Here is an 18996-nt window from a genome sequence, read left to right as displayed (position 1 = left end):
CCCTCCCCTCTCCTGGTCCCGCTTGTCAAAGAAATACCTTTACTGATGTCAGAAAAAGGAGGAGAGAGGGAGAGAGAGAAACACTGGTGATGAGAGTCACTGACCCGCTGCCCCCCGCACGCCCCCTGCTGGGGAACGAGCCCGCAACCCGGGCCTGTGCCCCGACCCGGAATTGAACCGCGACCCCCTGGGTCCTAGGTCGGCGCTCAGCCGCTGAGCCGCGCCAGCCGGGCACAGCCGGTGTCTTCCCTGGGATGTTCCTGGTGCCCTTGGGGCCCCCGGGGTCCAATTGCACCTTGACTGGCGTGTTTTAATCTTCCTGGGTGAGATCTGCCAGCTGGTTGGCTGCCCCTCCCGGTTGTAGGCGCACAGTGTAAGGACAACTCCTGGAGAGGCAGGGGCCACGCCTTCCTTTCATGTTTATGAAGCTGCCCTGAGTTCTCTTGGACTGGGTTCTGGGGGTGCACTGGTTGTGGGAGTGCAGGATTTACTGGGTAGGTGGGACAGGCAGCCTCAGAAATAGGACTGGGCAACACAGAGGGCCCGGAGCCTGGGCCGGGCTTCTTGCCAGGGGCTCTGTGGAGGTGCCCAGATCCAGGGTGATTTGCAGAAGACTCACCACTTTACAGGAGTGTCCCCTGCGACCCATCAGCCTGATCCTCTCCCCCGGATTCTGGACTGGACTCAACTTCTCAGCGAATGCACTTGGCTATGCAACAGATATCTGAACCTCATCATCAAAATGCTACTCCTGACTCTCGCTCCAACCTGCCTCACCTGGGCGTCTTCATCTCAGGTGAGGCCGTTTCCCCCACCCTGCTCAGACTCAAAACCTTCAGGTCACCTGGTGACTTCTCACCCCTCCACTGCTCCACCTCCATCCCAGCCTGCACTTGTTCTCACCTGCATCTGCTCTCACTTGCTGCCCACAGCCTATTCTCCACAGCAGCTGGATGCTCTTCTGCTCAGAACCCTCCAGCGGATCCATCTCAAAGCCAAGGTTGTCTGCATTCCTGCTGCCCTGGACCTAGATGCCCCACCAGCACCAGACATTGCACAACCCTGTGCCACCATCCTCCAGCCTTGCCATCTGAGAGCCTTTACACCTGCCACACCTTTGCTCCAGTCTCTGCAAGACCCCTGTCCTCACCTCCTGTGTGTCTTTGTTCAGATGCCGCTTCCTCGGTGAGGCCCGCCTTGACTCCCCCAAGCAGCATCCCATGTCCCTCCCCACCTTTTCCATCATAGAGTCAGGTGCATCTTACCTGTGCGCTGCTGTCCCCCACTAGCATGAAGGCCGTGTGGGGAGGACTAGGAACTGCTCTGTTGGCCCTGTAAACACAGGGTGTCCCAGAAACGTACACACTTTAATTGTTTTTAATCCTCACCTGAAAATATTTTCCCTGATGATTTGTAGGGGGGAGGAAGACATTGGCTTGAGAGAGACAAGTCGATTGGTTGCCTCCCGCATGGGCCCCATCCAGGGCCAGAAATCAAACCTGCAACCGAGGTGTGTGCCCTTGACCAGGAATCAAACTTGGGACACTTTGGTCCATGACTGGCGCTCTAACCACTGAGCCAAACTAGTCAGGGCCACACTTTGAATAATTATAAATTCCAATCTTTCATCTAACCCATTGGAATTAATAATTACTCAAAGCGTGTATACGTTTTTTGGGGACACCCTGTATTTGCTGAATGGAGGCGTGCACGTTGAAGCCTGAGGAAGAGGCCTCAGCAGCAGGAGAGGGACGTCGGCCACTGTGGGAACAGGAGTTGGTTTGAAGATGTTACCAAACAGCAGGACTTGTTAGAAACTGGCATTGCCAGGACCGCGAAGCCCTTCTCTAGTGACCATGACCCGGGAGGCTGGAGGAGTTTGCTGCACAGTCTCCCATTCAAGGCAGCTCACCTGTGTTTCTTAGTGGAAAACAACTTGGAAAAATACAGAAATGGTGAAATCCACTGGACGTGTTTCTTCCAGTCAGAGAAAGACAAACAGTGTATGATCTCAGTTACATATGGAATTTAAAGAACAAAATAAACGAACAAACAAAACAGAAACAGACTCATAGACACAGAGAACAAATTGATGGTGGCCAGAGGGGAGGGATTTGGGGTCTGGGCCAAAGAGGTAAAGGGACGAGAAGTGCTGATCGGTAGCTACAAAACAGTCATGGAGACGCAGAGACAGCACAGGGAATGTAGTCAATGATACCGTGATAACTGTTACGGTGCCAGACTGGGAAACAGCAGGGGCGTCTCTGTAAATTATGTAATTGTACACCTGAAACTCAGTAAAAAAAAGAAATACAGACGGGTTCAATCCAGTTGGGCCAATTCCTATTAATTCTGTTTATCAATTTAAAAGATAGTCAATAAAGCCCGGCCAGTGTGGGTCAGTGGATTGCACCTGAAGGTCACGGTTTGAGTCCAGGTCCGGGCACATGCCCAGCTTGCAGCTTCAATCTCCAGTAGGGGGCGTGTAGGATGCAGCCAATGATGTTTCTCTCTCATCCATGTTTCTATCTCTCCCTCTGCCTCTCTAAAATCAGTAAAAGCATATTTTTTAAAAATACCTTAAAAAAAAAAAAGTCGGTAAGGACATTTTAGAGGTTTTTCAGTCCATTTACACCCTCGTTGACTTCACACGTTATAGTTTGTGAACATGAATCCTTGCTGGGCTTGAAAAACAGACAACAGAACATCCCACCATTGGAAACGGATGTTTTGCTTAAGCTCACATGTGTTTGAGGAGCCGGTTGCTGGGATGCTTCAGCTCGAGCCCCATGCACAGTCTGTCGCTGTGACTGTCTGAGTGCCAGTGTCTCTGGGTGAAGTATGTCCCAGGCCTTTTCCTCTGCTTAGTGGGCAGAAGTAAAGGGCCCCACGGGAACCCAGGGGCTCCGTGCAGGAAAGGACTGGCCAGCATCCTGACCAGGTCCAGGGCCACCCTGCCAGGCTGAGCGCAGATGTGTATGTGTGTGGCATTGTGCAGGAGGTTTCCGTGTATGATCATGGGAGACGGAAAAAGGCTGCTTGAAAGGACATAAGGCTTTTGAATAAAAAGTTATGTCTCCAGCCCTGGCCAGTTTGGCTCAGTGGTTAGAATGTCAACCCACTGGCTGAAGGGTCCTGGGTTTGATTCCAGGTAAAGGGCACATCCCTGGGTTGCAGGCTCGATCCCCGGCCTGCACAGAGCACATGCAGGAGGCAACCAATCGATGTCTCTCTCACATCCATGTTTCCCTCCCTCCCTCCCTCCCTCCCTCCCTCCCTCCCTCCCTCCCTCCCTCCCTCCCTCCCTCCTTCCCTCCCTCCCTCCCTCCCTCCCTCTCTCTCTCTCTCTCTCTCTCTCTCTCTCTCCCTCTCCCCCTCTCCCCCTCTCCCCCCCCCCTTCTACTCTCTCTGAAAAGCAACAGAAAAAATGTCCTTGGTGAAGATTAAAAAAAGGTTTTTTCTTAAAGTTTTGTATCCAAAACAGGGCACCAGCCTCCACCTGGGGGACTCTGTGCTGGGGATCTCACTCAGGTGCACACCTTCCGAGACACCCTCCCGGTGCCCCCGACCTGCCTGCACTGTGGGACTGAGGTGGCCCCTCCCTTTCCCGGCAGAGTGAAGACAGGACCCGGCAAGGCTGTGGGCCAGCGGTTACACAACCACCGCGAACTTTCCAGGATCTCGCTCCATCTCATTGAAATTCAGGACGAGGTCCTCCTGCTCCTGGCTTAAGAGCACATTTGCTGGGCTTTTGTCCCTCCCTGAATAGTTGTTGCTGGAAACCCCAGGCAGGATGACTGGGCAGCAGCTAGCCCCTCACCCGGAGACCAGCGCCGCTGCCCCAGGAGCAGCTGGGAGGTGAGCAGGGATGGACAGACGGACAGGACCTGACGCGGGGGGTGGGGCGTGTTTGCAGGCTCAGTTACCACCCTGAGCAATTTAAGGGCTTGGAGGAGCCAGTGTGTCCTGGGAGGCGGGAGTTGAAAGGACTGAGGGCCCGTCAGTGGGCACCCGAAGCCCAGCGCCCTCCCTGAGTCCAGACAGAGGTTTGCTGGGAAAGTGGCTTCGTCAGCTTGTTAAGTGAAGAGGGAAACGAATTCCTTTTTCAGGTTCACAGCACTTCTTTTAACCCTCACCGGAGGATACCTTCTCCATTGCTTTTCAGGGAGAGTGGAAGGGAGAGAGAGAAACATCGATGTGAGAGAGACATTGATTGGTTGTCTCCTGCATGCACCAGGACGGGGCGGGGACTGAGCCTGTGACCACGGTACCTGCCCTTGGCCAGAATCGAACCCGGGACCCTTCAGTCCACAGGTCGATGCTCTAACCGCTGAGAAAACCAGCAAGGGCTGAAAAACGATTTATTTTAACTGGAGCATTTTCAGAGTGGTTGAGAACAGTGGTGACACCGAGCTCCGAGCACAGCTGCCCTGTGGCACTGAGGTCCTTGTCTGTCCCCAGCGCCATGACGAGGGAGGAGCCCTGCAGGGAGGAGCTCAGCTATGACCGGATGGCCACCCTGGAGCGGGGCAGGCCAGACGCGGGGAGCTACGCGGACACCAAGCCCGGCGACCTGCAGCTGTCGTCGAGGCTGCCCCCCTGCTTCAGTCACAAGACGTGGGTCTTCTCCGTGTTGATGGGGGTGAGTAGCTGCACCAGGTGTGCCCTGGCTGGTGTTTCTCCCAGGCCCAATGGGACAGAGCTAGTCCATTACCCTGCTCTGGAGAGCCCCGTGGTGCTGTGTTCTCCGAATCACTGTCCTCTGCTCGCTGGTATATATGGCACCAGCCCCTTGGGCCTTTGGGCTCTGACTGCTTCGTGTCCTGCTGAGGTTGGGACAGCCTAGGGCCCACCTGACCATCTGCAGGGTCATGCATGGTGCTGGGATGGCCTCCTTGACCCTCGACTCCTGGGGTGGGGATGTCTAGAGTCACCCTGCAGAGGTGAGGAGGAGCCTCTGGCAGAGTGAATGGTGGGACAGTGTCCTGGGGCAGGAGGCCAGGGCCATGGAGTCAGAAGAACAGGGCCAGCGGGGAGCTGGGAGTCAGACCTCAGGGGGACCAAACACTTGAGGGACTTGCCTGAGGTGCTGGGACATTCACCCTCAGATGGGCTTGGATGGGCCCATGACGACTGCAGGAGTTATTTTGGCCGCGGTGGTTACCTGGGAACCCCAGGGCTCCATGCCACCCTGGCTGAGAACCAGGACCCAGGCCGGGACCTTGTTACCCTCCCCAGGCCTCAGGTCCGCCTGGCAGTACCCCCAATAGTTCTGCTCACCTTCCCCCTGCCGTGACCCCGTCTCTGACCTACTGAGACTGGAACCCCCACCCACGTGGGGTACTAAGGAGGCTCCTGCTCCCTCCTGCTCCTGGGGCCCTGGACTCTGAGTAGCAACCCCAGCCACCTGCGGCCACAGCCCCTGATCCTGCTGCCCCGTCCTCACTTAGGTATGGGCCATGGTCTCCTCTGCCCCTCAGGCTCCCAAGCCCCCAGGCCCAGCACTGCCATTCAGTGGGACACACAAGGTCCGCTGCCCAGATCCAGGGTCCGAGTGACCTTTAACACTGACCTGCACCTTGTGACCTTACCCTCTGCAGTGAGTTTCCACCTCTCAGTCCTGAGGTGAATGGGACTTTGTGTCTGGACCTGGGGGTGGGGATCCTGAGGCCCAGAAATTGCACATGTTGGGGTGACAGCGTTTTCTGGGGAGAGGCACCATTTCTTGCCTTAAATTTTGAAAGGGCCCCTCCTTTCCTTCCCCAAATAAGTATTGAAGCGCATAGCCTGTCACTGGGGGGAGGGTGGGCCATGGCCATCCTCCAAGCAGGAGTCAGGTCCGGCAGGATCCAGGCTCTATGTTGGTGCCATGCAGACAGCTGTGCCCTGTGGTGTTCAGACATGGCCACGCTATTGCCTGAGCCGTGCTGCTGTGTTGCAGGGCTGTCTGCTGGTGACCTCGGGGTTTTCGCTGTACCTGGGCAACGTGTTTCCTTCCGAGATGGATTACCTACGTTGTGCTGCAGGCTCGGTAAGCCGTGCCCTCAGTTGCTTCTTCTGGCACCGAGGTTTGCAGCTGTGCATTTAGGTTTTGTGCCCTGAGGTTTACCCTTTGCTGTCACTTGCCACTCATTCAGAATCTCCACGTGGGACTTCACCTTCAGTGGGGTTTATGACTTTTGAAAATGACTGATGAAGCAAGTCTGAGCCACTCAACAGTCTCCTGGGCTGGAAAAGGCATCCTGGTCTCTGACATGGCAGCTCTGGGACCTCTGTGACTTGGGACGGCACCCCACCCCTCCCACAGCTTGTACCCTGCTTGTGGGTGCCACTAGTCAGCACAGGGCACATCCTGGGTCTCGCAGAGAACCTCCTAGGCGACCCTATGTCCTCACCACTGGAGTAGCTCTTGTTGGGGCCAGAGTACCCTGACCTCTGACCCTGGTGGCTTCAGGGCTGGGTGTCCCAGCAAAATTCTTGGCGGCCCCCTCACCCTCAGGTGACAGGCTGGAGAGACCGGTCATGGGGTCCCCAGGGCTCCCCCTTGGCCCTCAGTGACTCAGCTCCCACCCCCATCCAACCACCACTGTGTGTCCTGAGGCCTGTGCTGCCCCCACTGCGGGGTCTGCAGGGGTTCGTTGCCCACAAGAGCAGCGCTTGATGTGGCCCGAGACCCCCACGCTGGTCCCCATCTCCCCCCCCCCGTCCCCTGAGGCCCATGCCTTTGCCCTCCTTCCTCTTTCCTTTGCTCCTTTGGGGGTCAAACTGGGGCCCCGACAAGAACCCCCCGTGGCCCTGGACTCCTGAGTGTTCCCACTTCCTCCGCGCGATGATGCGTCTCCCCTTTTGGGTAATTTTTTAAAAATATATCTTTATTGATTTCAGAGAGGAAGGGAGAGGGAGAGAGAGAGAGAGAAACATCAATGATGAGAGTCATTGATGAGCTGCCTCCCGCACTCCCCCAACTGGGGATGGAGCCCGCAACGTGCGCATTTGCCCTGGCCAGGAATTGAACCCCGATCGCCTGGATCCTAGGTCGATGCTCAGCCGCTGAGCCACGCCTGGCAGGGCTGGGTAATTTCTTAAGGAGAGAGGAATCCTGGTCTAGAGCCGCAGGAAGCTGTGTTCCAGCTTCTGAGTGTGTCCACTTGGAATGCTAGTCACTAGTAAATGTCTTTTTCATCTCGTCAGAAAAATTAAAACTTCCAGAATAAGTTATTCTGGCAGAATTGGGGACTTTTCAGCGTCCAGCGAAACCCCTGCATCTAGTGGCCACAACACTGCTCACTGAGCTCTGCTTTCTTTCTAGTGCATTCCCTCGGCTATCGTGAGCTTCGCTGTTTCCAGGAAAAATGCCAATGCGGTGAGTCCAGCCTTCTGTCCAATCTCTGTACCATGGGGGCAGCCACATGGCTCACAGGCTGTGGAAGGGACCCCAGGCCCTACAGGGTGGACAGGTACATGCGTGTGTACACAAGTGCACCTGTGTGCGTGCATACTTGTGTGTGCATGTGTCTGCACTCATGTGCATGTGTGCGTGTGCACACATTTGTGCATGGGTGGGAGGCACCTCCACTGCCCACAGCAGCCCTGCGCCCCCACTGTATGCTTCCTGTGCCCGCCCATCCTCTGCCCCCAGGAGCTCGCAGGGCACCTGCCCCAGCTGATTCTTATATGTCACAGTCTGTAGGGTTTTTAATTAGCGACCTGGAATTAGGTTTAACGTTGCCTCTACCTCTTTAGTTATGCAAAGGAGAACAGAACTCCACCTGCCTTCTTTTTCAGATCCCCAATTTTCAGATGCTGTTTGTTTCCACGTTTGCTGTCACCACTACGTGTCTGATCTGGTTTGGATGCAAACTGGTCCTGAACCCGTCAGCAATAGACGTGAGTCCCTGGAGCCACACGGGTCCCAAGCACTTGTCTCTTTCCTCCTAGATGCATCCCCCCCACTGAGTCTCTGCTGTGGGGACGCGTGGTTGGTGTCACTGAGCGCTGTCCGTGGGTCGGAAACGTCTAAATGTGTGTCGTGGCCCTCGAGTTCGACAAAGTTGGATAATTTTATTTATCAGTCTGAAGGAAAGAATTGCCTTTAACTTTTTCACTGATTCCAGTGGACTGATTTATTGATAATATTTTAATGGCTCTTCACAACAGTTCTTAAAAATTAACAGGAACATAGTGACATACAGGGTGTCCCCCCAAAATGTATACACACTTTAACAGCTGACAGCTCAGTTGATGTTTCCTTCTTTTCAGATCTAACTCATTGGAACTAATCATTATTCAAAGTGCGCACACATTTTTTGGTACACCCTGTATTTCATCAAGTCTGTGATGCTGCTGGCGGTGAGGTGCACCTCTAAGAGCAAAGGAAGAGCCTGCCACGCCCATCCCAGAGCCGAGAGAGGGAATCTCATAGAAACGAGGACCCATCAGAGTCCTCACGAAAAGCCTCCTGCTCTGGGTGCCACGTGGAGTCATTTGCATTAATACCAGGAAGGTGGCCTTGGCTGGTGTGGCTCAGTGGTTAGAGCGTCAGCCCAGCACCGAAGGGTCATGGGTTGGATACCCAGGGAAGGGCGCATACCTGGGTTGCATGCAGGAGGCAACCAATTGCCATGTTTCTCTCACATCGATGTTTCTGTTTCTCCCCCTCTCTCCCTCTCTCTTCCTCCCTCCTTCTCTCACTTCCACCCTCTAAAAAAAAAGGAAAAACCTCAGTGGGGGGGGGCAGGAAAGGGGTAGGGTGGCCCCAGTAAGACTGAGCCAGGCAATAAGGCACAGAAAATGGACAGACAGATGCAGGTCCAAGAGAAACAGCCGGCCACAGCGTCTGCAGGAGAGTTGGTTGGCTGCTTACGTGACCCTAGGATTGTTAAGGGCCTGCACCAACATTTCTGGGTGGGAACATCACCCATTTATTATTTTTTAAAAATCATCCGTTCATTATCAGTCTCAAATCTTACCATCTTATGGTCAGAAAGCACGATCTGTGCCGTGTTGACTCTTTGAAACCTACCAGGGCTGCTTTGTGGCCTAGCAGGTGGTCAGTTTTCCTCAGTGTTCCACGAATGCTCTGGAAGAGCGGACAGTCTCTGTTTTAGTTTGCACACAGGGTTCTGAAGATTAAGTTCACAAATTGCATTTAGCTTAAACCTTGGTTTCACTATTGTTCAGGTGTGGTGAGGCCCGCAGGTCAGGAGACACTGGCCACTGAAACAACAGTTTGTGCTCAAAGTCCCCAGAGGAGGGGCCGTGCCACGGGGGCCACACAGGAGGCACAGGGAGCAGGGACAGCAGGCGCAGGAGCCCTCACTGTGGTCTCAGGGAGGAACAGGGCAGGGAGCAGGCTGAGGACAGGCTGTGTGAGTAATGTCAGGGCTCCGGGCACGGGGGCTGCCCCTGGCTGCCGGGTACCTGGCCCTGGGTGATGAGGGCAGGTGGGGGTGTCCCCCAAGTAGGAGCCCCACAGAGGAGGGGTGGGGCAGGCTCTGGACTGGCCTGCTTACACAGTTAAATTGACATTTTCCAGTATATAGCTCTGTGAATATTAATTGACAGTAAGTTGACACTTTCTAGGATATTACTCTGACTTAACACAGATGTAGGTCTGTGTAGCTGCCAGCACAGTTGGGATGCAGAATATCACTCCCAAAACCCCGTGTCCTGTTTTCCGCAACAGAGCCACTGTAAGTGTGCACAGGTTTAGGTATGAATGTAGGTTTTCCTCTCTTTAAAGACCAGGAGGGGCAGACTGCCAGGGAAGGTTTAGATCGGAACCAATGGTTAGATCAGACACAGGTGCTGCACCAAGCCCTGGACCAAAACGCTGCCCAGGGCTGCAAGCGGGCGGCGAGGCCTGTCCATGGAACCATCTGCGGTTACAGGATCACAGTGAAGGAAGTCAGTTTTCAGACCCCTGATCTCCTTTGACAGATAAATTTCAACCTGATTCTGCTGCTCCTGCTGGAGCTCCTCATGGCGGCCACGGTGATTGTCTCCGCGAGGTCCAGCGAGGCATCTGGCCGGCAGAAGGTGGGTGCAGCTGTGTGCTGTTGGTGTGGGACTGCAGGGGACGTGCTAGATGCCCCCCAACTCTCGCCCACCTGTGGCGGGCTGGGCTGCTGCAGCTCCCCCGGGCCCTGGGTCATTGGGGCAGCAGGACCTGCTCCATCTGAGGCTCTGACAACGCCCCCCCCCCCCCCCCGCAGTATCACACGGAGAGGCCCAGTCTGCTGAAAAGGCCACCTTGGGTGTAGATGCTTCCTCACATGCAAGGAAGACCCTTGTGTGAGCTCCTGGTGATCACCAGCGACTTCCAGCCACTCACATTTGAGAACATGGCCGGGCAATGGCCTGAGCCAGGGCGGGAACCCCCAGCATGGGGAGGTCACCGTGTCCTTTCTTTTCAGGGCTCTGTCACTGACAGCACCATTTTGTACAATGTGGCGTTTCCTGCACGGATCCTGAAATCCTACTCGGTAGGAAAACGGTCCTTTCTTCCTCGGTACTTTATTTTACTTGGGGGAGGGGTCAGTTCAGGCTGGACTGAACCGTCATGTGTGCGCATTCTGCTGTCCTGTTTTTGGTCTGTGCCTTTTCCCACTGGCCTTTGAATTGGTGGGAGTGTCTTCCTTTGTGCACCGTTTTTGGGTTGGAAGGGATGCATTTCTGGTGCTCGTTGGGAGGTCGTCCTGGACCATGTTGGTCCTTTGCTTCATGCTCTTCAGCCCCCCGCCCACCTACCACACCTGGGGCACTCGTGTTCTGGGGACTCCCCTGGTGACACCACCTCCACTGCCCCCCCCCCCAGGTCATTGAGGTGATTGCTGGCGTCTCGGCCGTGCTGGGTGGGGTCATCACTCTGAACGTGCACGACGCGGTCTCAAGCCCCCACCTCTCGGTGACATTCTTCTGGATCTTAGTGGCCGTGAGTACATCCAGCTCAGCCCTTGTCTGTCCGTCTGTCCATCTGGCTGCTCAGGCTGTGCTCACCAGCTCAGTTTGGTGGCGCTTAGGCAGGAAAACGGGGAAGAGAAGAGAGCGGGGGCGCGGGCGCTAGGCCCAGAGGAATGTGGGACTGAGTCCACGACTCAGTGAGTCAGTGGGGTAGCTGCTTTTATTTGAACGGCTCTGTTATTTTGTAGTTTTTGTATTACTTTTTCCTGAAAAATACTTTTTAAAAAGAATGTTTTTATTGATTTTTAGAGAGAGAGAGAGAGAGAGAAACATCATCCATTGGCTGCCTTCCGCACGCCCCCTACTGGGGATGAGCCCACAACCCGGGCACATGCCCGGCCCCGGAATCAAATGGTGACCTCCTGGTTCATGGGTTGACGCTCAAACACTGAGCCACACCAGCCAGGCATGCTTTTTATCTTATATAAATTTATAACCTTTAACATATTTATGTTGTTTCATAACAGAATACATATTTCATAAAATACACTTACTGTATGCTATGATTTTATATTAAATACGCAACAGCTAGCACATGATAAGTGCTTCATACGAGGTCAAAGTGGTCAGGCCTGTCACCTCTGAAGTCTCCTCCTCTCTTCTTAGTGTTTTCCAAGCGCCATTGCCAGTCATGTGACCGCGGAGTGTCCCAGCAGGTGCCTGGTAGGTGGGAACCTGGCTGCAGGGCTGCGGGGGCTGTCCCAGGGCTGGGCGGTCGGTGGGGACAGCGGGCATGTGCCGTGTGCACTCGGGAGGAGGTGCCATGATTCAGCCGAAGGGGAGGAGCTGGCCTCGAGCTTCATCCCGAGTCTGCTGGGTGTCAGTTGTTCATTTGATAGTGACAGTGGCCAGGTCTGGGCCCGCATGTCCTGCGCCGGCGTCGTGTGGTCTCTCAGACTGTTGCCATCACTGTGCGGACATGGGGACGGTACAAGGCAGGTCTTGGCAGTGGGAGAAGGCCAGCGACCACAGTGTGACGCCCCCTCCTGCACAGTTAGTTATGCACAAGTTGAGGAAACTCGTGACATGGTGCACTTGGGATCAGCAGGCAAACCAGGGCAGACGCCTTAGCAGGAGCTGCAGGTGGAGCAAATGTGTGGATCCGTAACCTTGGGAGGGGCTTAAGCAGCCCAGGCTCCTCGACAGCCCATCTGCTTTCCTAGGTGGAGGTGCTGATCGCCATCTGCAGCCTCACGTCCCCGCTGCTCTTCACGGCCGTGGGGTACCTGACCTTCAGCGTGAGGAGGGTCGTGGAGGTGTTTGAAGATTACCCACCAGCCCTCAAGGTGCGTGTCTTCATTTAAAACTGTAGCTGCCCATGCCTCGCATGTGCTGGGGGGAGTGTCCCCAGGACAGGGTTTTGTGCACTGTGGCATGAGGCCAGCTCCAGCTTGCTTCCCATGAGGACGGGCAGGTGTCTGACACCCACTGCGTCCCTCTGTCCCATGGGGCCAGCTCTGCTCCCAGCTCAGGCTGAGCATCCACGGTCCTGTGGTCACACCTAAGGTGCTAAAGTTGTCCCGTGACATCCCTGCTGTCCAGTTCACATTCACTGTCCATGAATTGTCCCAAGAATGTGCATTTGGCTGTCAGTCACCGGACAGTCCCCACCCTGCCCCCATGCACTGACTTTTTGGAGCCTGGGCTGATTGTGAGACGATCCCACCTGTGAATCTACTTCTGTGGCGTCAGCAGGAGCGCAGGTGTGGCCCTCCGCCTGGTTCAGCAGCAGCTGCCAGGCTGACCCTTGGCGAGGCTCAGGTCCCGTCTGCAGGAAGGAAGTCGCCGGGTGTCAGTCCCACCGTGCGGACACCCTGTCCAGCACCTTTGCCTGTGGGTGAGCACAGATGGCTGGTCCTGGCCTGGCTCCTCTGGAGGGGACCGTGTGTGGATGTTGAGTTCTGGTGGCTGCTGGGCTCCTTCCTTCTGGGGTGTCATTGCTTCTAAGCCCTTTCAGCGGACAGAGCTGAGAAATGTGTACACAGGGTGGGCAGACGGGTTCACAGGGTGAGACTCAAAACCGTTTATTCCTCTACTGTTTTTTCAAAGGTATGTTTTTATTGATTTATAGAGAGAGGGAGAGAAACATCGATGTGAGAGAGAAACATCCATTTGTTGCCTCCTGTATGCACCCCGATGGGGGATTGAACCCGCAACCTGAGCATGTGCCTGGACAGAGAATCGAACCCACAACCTTTTGGTACACGGGACGACACTCCAGCCAACTGAGCCACCAGCCAGGGCCCTTCTATTGTTATTTAATAATTATTGTATTACTTTCCATACGAACAACCATAAATCTACTGTTGCCCCCCCTGGAGTTAAAGACCCCAAAAGTCTGTATTTCCAACTCGGATTTCACATTCTAGGGCTCTCCCTTAACACCCGTTTTTTCCTGCTTGCAGCCCTTTTCTCTTACTGCAAAAACCTTGTTTCTTGATAATGCTTAGTTACTGCTTCATTTTACCTCACACTGTTCACAACGCTCTCCCCAGCGTCACTCCAAGCGTACCTGCTGCAGGTCAAGGTTAGTCCTTGGGGCTGAAACAGCCCCTCCATGCCGTCGATTCCACAGAGTCATGTTTTACACTTTCTGTTTAAATTCAGCCTTAAGGTTGGATGCTTTTTCCCTCCTAGCACTGTTTTTGGATCTGTGAAGTGTTTACATGGCTCAGAAGTCAGAGCCCCACCTGGTCGGGCGTGGCTCAGCGGCTGAGCATCGACCTAGTATCCAGGAGGTCGCTGTTCGATTCCCCGTCAGGGCACATGCCCGGGTTGTGGGCTTGATCCCCAGTCGGGGGCGTGCAGGAGGCAGCCGATCAGTGACTCTCATCATTGATGTTTCTCTCTCTCTCTCTCCCTCCCTCTCTCTGAAATCAATAAAAACATTTAAAAAAAAAGAGCGTCCCTCCCTTCCTGACAAAGCAGGTCACATGCTGCTGCTGGATCTCCACACCTTGCTTTTTTTTTTGACCAATTTCTCCTGACATTTCCTCAGAGTCAGGGATCTGGTCTCCTTTAATTACCCCCATGCAGTCCGTGTGACCCAGGTCACCAGGCAGTCCCCAGTACGGGGACAGGCTGCTCCAGGTCCTGACACTGTGCGAACGGCTCTGCAGGGCTCGCCCCGGCCTCGCATCTCAGGATCAGAGGGGAGAGCATCTGTGCCGTTAGATCCCCACAGGTCAGAGGGGTCCCGCTGTCCCTCCCACGGTGGCGGGAGCAGCTGTCACCCACTTTGAAGCGGGGTGAGAGGGTTCCGGTGCACACAGGACCTCCCACTGTGAGCGCAGGGGAACCTGCCTTTCCTCTGACTTCGGGCTGTGCCCTGCTCTTGTGGCTTTGGCAACTCGAGCAGCGGGCTCAGCTCTGAGGTCATTTTTCATTCTGTTTGCCGTGGTTTCTGTCGTGTGCACGTTTTTGTGTGTTTTGTGTAGTTACACTCATCTGTATTTTCTTTATTGCCCTGGGTTTTAAGCTGTAATTAGAAAGGCTAGAGCCATGTGCCCTAGTTCACCCTGGAGCGAGGCGTAGAGGGGACCCAGGTCCGTCTTTGCTCAGTGGTGCAGGTGCGTCTGCTGAAGAGCACGTCTGTTCCTCATCTGAGAGGCTGCGCCTTGCGTGGGTCCACCTCAGGTCTCCATCTTCCGTCTGCTGCACCCTGCACGGTCCTGCCCTGACCGGGGAAGCTTCCAGCAGGTGGTGCCAGCGCCCAGATGCCCAGTCCCCCAGGGCTCCGCTCTCCCGGTGACCTCGCTCGGGGCTTGTTTTTCTAAATGAATGTTAGAACCAACCTGCCAGGCTCCAGAAAGCAGTGTTGCTACGGTCGCCCCGCCTTCTCTGCAGGGACACGTCCCAGGACCCCAGTGGAGGCCTGAGGCCGAGGACCCAGGACAGGCTGTGGTTTCCTCCCCTAAGGGCTCCTTCAGCTGCAGCAGCTGGAAGGTGGGGTAGCAGCTTCTTCCATAGCCGCGGCCTCTGCAGGGATTTTCATGTTTTCTCATCTAAACCTGCTGCTGAGTCCGTGTGACCCTCCCTTACTTGTAGCAAATGACTATTGTCATGGTTCCAGGGGTCCCTTGCTGAGGTCTCTATGTGATTTCATGCTTTCTGGGTGACACGTCAATCGGAGCCCATCTTCTGCTGTCTTTCACCCACAAACTTAAGGCCTTTCCCGTCTGAACTAAGCACGCACCCCATCAGGGCGGCTGCGCAGCCTGAGAGGTGACAAAACCCGCAGCACTTCCTCCTCCGTCCCCCTGAGGGAGGGTCGTTCTCACCCCGGATCCCGGATCTCCGATCTCGAAGCCTCAGCACCAGCTTCATTTTCCTCCCGATTAAGTCAAGAAGCTCTACCTTTTCACCTAAGGGAAGTTCTGCAGCATCTCTGAAATACCCGAATTCCCAGCATCTGCTCCTGTGCTTTTGGGATGATTATTAAGTAAAAGGAGGGCGACTCGAACGTGAGCACCCTGAACCTGCGACAGCCAATCTGATAACCCAGAGGGCTCCTAAGTGCGGACAGGGGCGGGGCAGGGATGGTGCGCAGAGGCTGAGCAGTCGAGTGGTCGTGTCCTGAGCCCGCCCTGCGAGACTTCATCTTGCTGCTCAGAAGGCAGGTGATTTAAAACTTGTGAACTGTTTATATCTGGAATTTTCCATTCAGTATTTTCAGACCGCAGGTGACCGCGGGTAACTGAAACGTGGAAGGAAACCACAGGTGGGGACAACTGCGATCTTATTGGACTTGTGGTTAAGTTTGATTAACTTGAGAGTGTTTTTAACGGTGACATTGTATGGACTCGGGTCTTTTTCTTTGTTTTTTTCTTGATTTCAGAGAGGAAGGGAGAGGGAGAGAGAGAGAGAAACATCAGAGGTGAGAGTCATTGATCAATGAGAGAGAAACATCATCCATTGGCTGCCTCCTGCTGGGGATCAAGCCTGGAACCCGGGCATGTGCCCTGACCGGGAATCAGACTGTGACCTCCTGGTTCATAGGTCAGTGCTCAACCACTGAGCCACACGGGTCTCTTTTGTGTAAACATTTAGCCGTTTGCATTTTGGGGCGGGGCTTCCTCGGTTCCACTTGCCCAGTGCTCTGGGCCCTCCGGCCCCTCCGGGTCACTCCTCAGACCCCTTCTCCTCCGCAGCCTGTGTGGGACCCTCCGGCCTCTGGCCAGAGCTGAAAGGAATCTGTTGTCCCCGCGTTTCCTCCAGAATGGACTTGGCCCATCTCAGGAGTGTGTGTCTGGCTTGCACATGACCGGCCCCCACCCTTACAGGCGTCCTCGGTGGGGCTGCGCAGCGGAGTTCTCGCTCCCTTGCTTGCCATGTGGTTGTTGAGGGGCTCAGGAGACTTGGCCGCGGGCAGCCCATGCTGTCCACAGGCTGGCCGCCGGCAGGACATTTTGTGCCTGTTAAACCAAGAGGGCAGAATGCAGAGCAGAACTGAGTGCTCCTCGGCCACAGCCACACATTGAAGGGTCCTGCTCAGGTGACTGAGGTCACAGCCCCGGGCCTCATGCAGCTGAGCAGGAACCTGCTCCCAACCTTCAGGCCATGGGCATGGGAAGCTGGCTGCATTGTCTCCTTGGCCAGAGGGGTTAGGGGGTGGGGGTCACAGAGTGGGGGCCCTGAGGGCCAGGGTGGGGGGCCCAGCCCTCCTGCTCACGCCCGTTTCCCTGCCAGCAATCCTACGACGTGCTCCTGCTGCTGCTGATGCTGGAGCTGCTGCTGCAGGCGAGTCTGCACACGGGCACCATCATCCAGTGCGCGCGCTTCCAGGCGGCTGGCCCACAGGAGCGCCCCACTGCTGAGGTGAGTGGCTTGGAGCCTGGAGCCTCCGAGCCAGTGCCTCCCTGTCCTGGTGGGGCCTTCCTATGCCCAGGCCCATTGACACCCACCCTTGCTGGCTTCTTTCAAGACTCCCAGAAACATCTTGGAGAAGTAAAATATGGAATGTTTTATAAGCCAGCTAGGCAAACACAAATCCATCCTGAGAAAATATTGGGGACCGAATGCTTCCAGTTTTGCTTCTGCAAATGTGCTAGGATTCTTGACCCTCTGCACATGGCTCTCTGGGAGGGGCTACCCGCTCCTGGCATGTGTGCTGGCATCCAGACCTCTGGCCAGGCCCAGGCTGCCGGAACCTCCACCCAGGTCCCTCCTCTCGTCCCCACACCTGAAAGGCTGGGGGTCTGGGTCCCTCCCTGTGGGCAACCTGTCCAGCACTGTTTTCACTGGGACACCAGCCCACTGCCCTTCAGGTGCACAATTCCCTGTACAGGGTCTTACAGGGCCCCCTGGTACACCAGATACTTCCTGCCCAGCCACCCTTGGGCCCCTCATAGTCTCACACCCTGTGCTCTGCACACCCTGGTGCTGTGTCCCCACCAGGCTGCTCCTGGTCCTCCTGGGGGACCCACTCCTGCCCCATCCTCAGGGACCCTGACCTTTTCCATCCAGTCCCTGTGCTGTTCCCTCCATCACATGCCTCAGGACCACCATTTCCTTGTTACCTGGTTGTGGTCAGTTTCCTGTGGGGATGTTGGCTCTGTCCCTGGCTGTACGTGCAGTGGACCTGGTTCTGTGTTGGGACACCAGGGTGCAGAGTGGGGGGAAGGACCCGGGAGCTGGGGCCAGCAGCTGCCTCCATTTCTTCAGGTCTTGCCTGACCACTGCCTTGAGGGTCCTCCTTCCCCAGTGTCAGGCCCCTGCCGATGCCATCACAGGGTCCCAGGTCAGGTCCAGACCCCGTCTCTGTGGGGGTGTCATTCCCTGCCCCCAGGAAGGGCCTGAAGGTCCCGTTTATTCCTGCACTGAGGTGTATCATTCCCCCATCAGCAAGTATTTATTGAGCACCTACTGTATACAGCTGCTGGCTTGCCGGGTGCTGGCCCCTCAGAGAACTGGCAGGAAGAGGCCTCATGAGCAGGTGTGGGACCCCCAGAGCCCTGGCCTCCTTGGACACCAGGCCAGTGCCCACCCCCACCCAGAGCCAGCATGTGGCCACATGGAGAGCTCGCCCCAGCCCAGGCTCCATTCCTGCAGAGAGTAGGTGCAGATGCAGTCGCCGTCCCGTGCACAGGTGGCCAGCAAAATGACCTTTGCCTGTCTTGGTCACAGGTGGCCAGAAGCCCCCTGAAGGAGTTTGACAAGGAGAAAGCCTGGAGAGCGGTGGTGGTGCAAATGGCCCAGTGACGGCGGAGGGGAGACAAGGTGCAGGGCCCAAGGGCCCCAGCGTGTGACTGAGCACAGACGCTAGGGTCCTCAAGCTACTGCTTCCCCCTAACCCCCTTTCCCGCTGTGAGAGTGGGCCAGGCTGCAAAGTGACTAATTTTCAAATAGGCAAATGCTGACTGTTTTGTCTTACGGGTCGGTCAGCTCAGTGCCCCATGAAGAGGGGCTCGTGCGAGGGCTGGACTCTGGGCGCTGGTCTGGGCAGGTTTCCTGTCCACTGTGACCACTGCCTTTGTCCACTTGTCCCGCACCTCACCCACTCCCTGCCCCTTTTTTGTTGAGCACCTACTGTGTGCAGCCAGCACGCACAGTGGCTCAGCCCATCTCGGCGTCTCTTCTGAGTTGTGTCCAGACCGAGCCCCCTAGCCCAGCACTGTTTCCTTGTCGAGAGCAGACCTGAGTGCTCTGTCCTGTGTCCGGACCCCACATAGCTGATGCTGCCTGGAGCCTGGGCACAGGGCAGCCCACACCCACTCCCACACTTCCTCCATGCAATGTCCACGGCCACACTGCTGCCCTCCCTGCTTACCCGGCCATTGCAGAGGGACCCCGCCTGCTCAGGGGCGCTGGTCCATATCCATGTGGGTGGTTTGTCTGCATTTGTCACCGGCCATTTCTAGCTCCCAAGCCCTTTTTCAACAACCACATGGAGAGGGACCCGTCCACTGTGCCGGCTCAGTGACCTTTGGGGTGGGGCCGCATCACATCAAAGGCTTTGAAAACTGACTGGGTCTCGTCTCTGTGTCTGGATGGCCTCAGTGACGTGGGTCAGGCTGAGCCCTCCCTCCGTTGTTG

At 55.8% G+C, this 18996-nt stretch overlaps 1 protein-coding gene across 5 annotated transcripts; it reads left to right on the top strand.

The window, feature by feature from the left end:
* The first annotated feature begins 3793 nt into the window (after window positions 1-3793).
* MLC1 (modulator of VRAC current 1) lies at window positions 3794-18162 on the top strand. Of its 5 annotated transcripts, XM_016211671.2 has the most exons (12): window positions 3794-3858; window positions 4462-4642; window positions 5942-6031; window positions 7310-7363; window positions 7786-7887; window positions 9940-10038; window positions 10416-10484; window positions 10817-10933; window positions 11569-11625; window positions 12126-12248; window positions 16651-16779; window positions 18088-18162. In XM_016211671.2, exons 1-12 carry the CDS (start codon window positions 3794-3796, stop codon window positions 18160-18162), a joined length of 1161 nt encoding a protein of 386 aa, XP_016067157.2. The 5 variants fall into 5 exon arrangements, with proteins under 5 accessions (XP_016067157.2, XP_087670162.1, XP_087670163.1 ...); XM_087814036.1 differs by lacking the exons at window positions 3794-3858; window positions 5942-6031 and having other exon boundaries at window positions 4466-4642; XM_087814037.1 differs by lacking the exons at window positions 3794-3858; window positions 7786-7887 and having other exon boundaries at window positions 4466-4642.
* Window positions 18163-18996: the final 834 nt, after the last annotated feature.

Source organism: Miniopterus natalensis, chromosome 2, assembly GCF_054644295.1.
Source record: "Miniopterus natalensis isolate mMinNat1 chromosome 2, mMinNat1.hap1, whole genome shotgun sequence".
Lineage (NCBI taxonomy): Eukaryota > Metazoa > Chordata > Mammalia > Chiroptera > Miniopteridae > Miniopterus > Miniopterus natalensis.
This window is presented reverse-complemented; position numbering and strand designations above follow the sequence as displayed.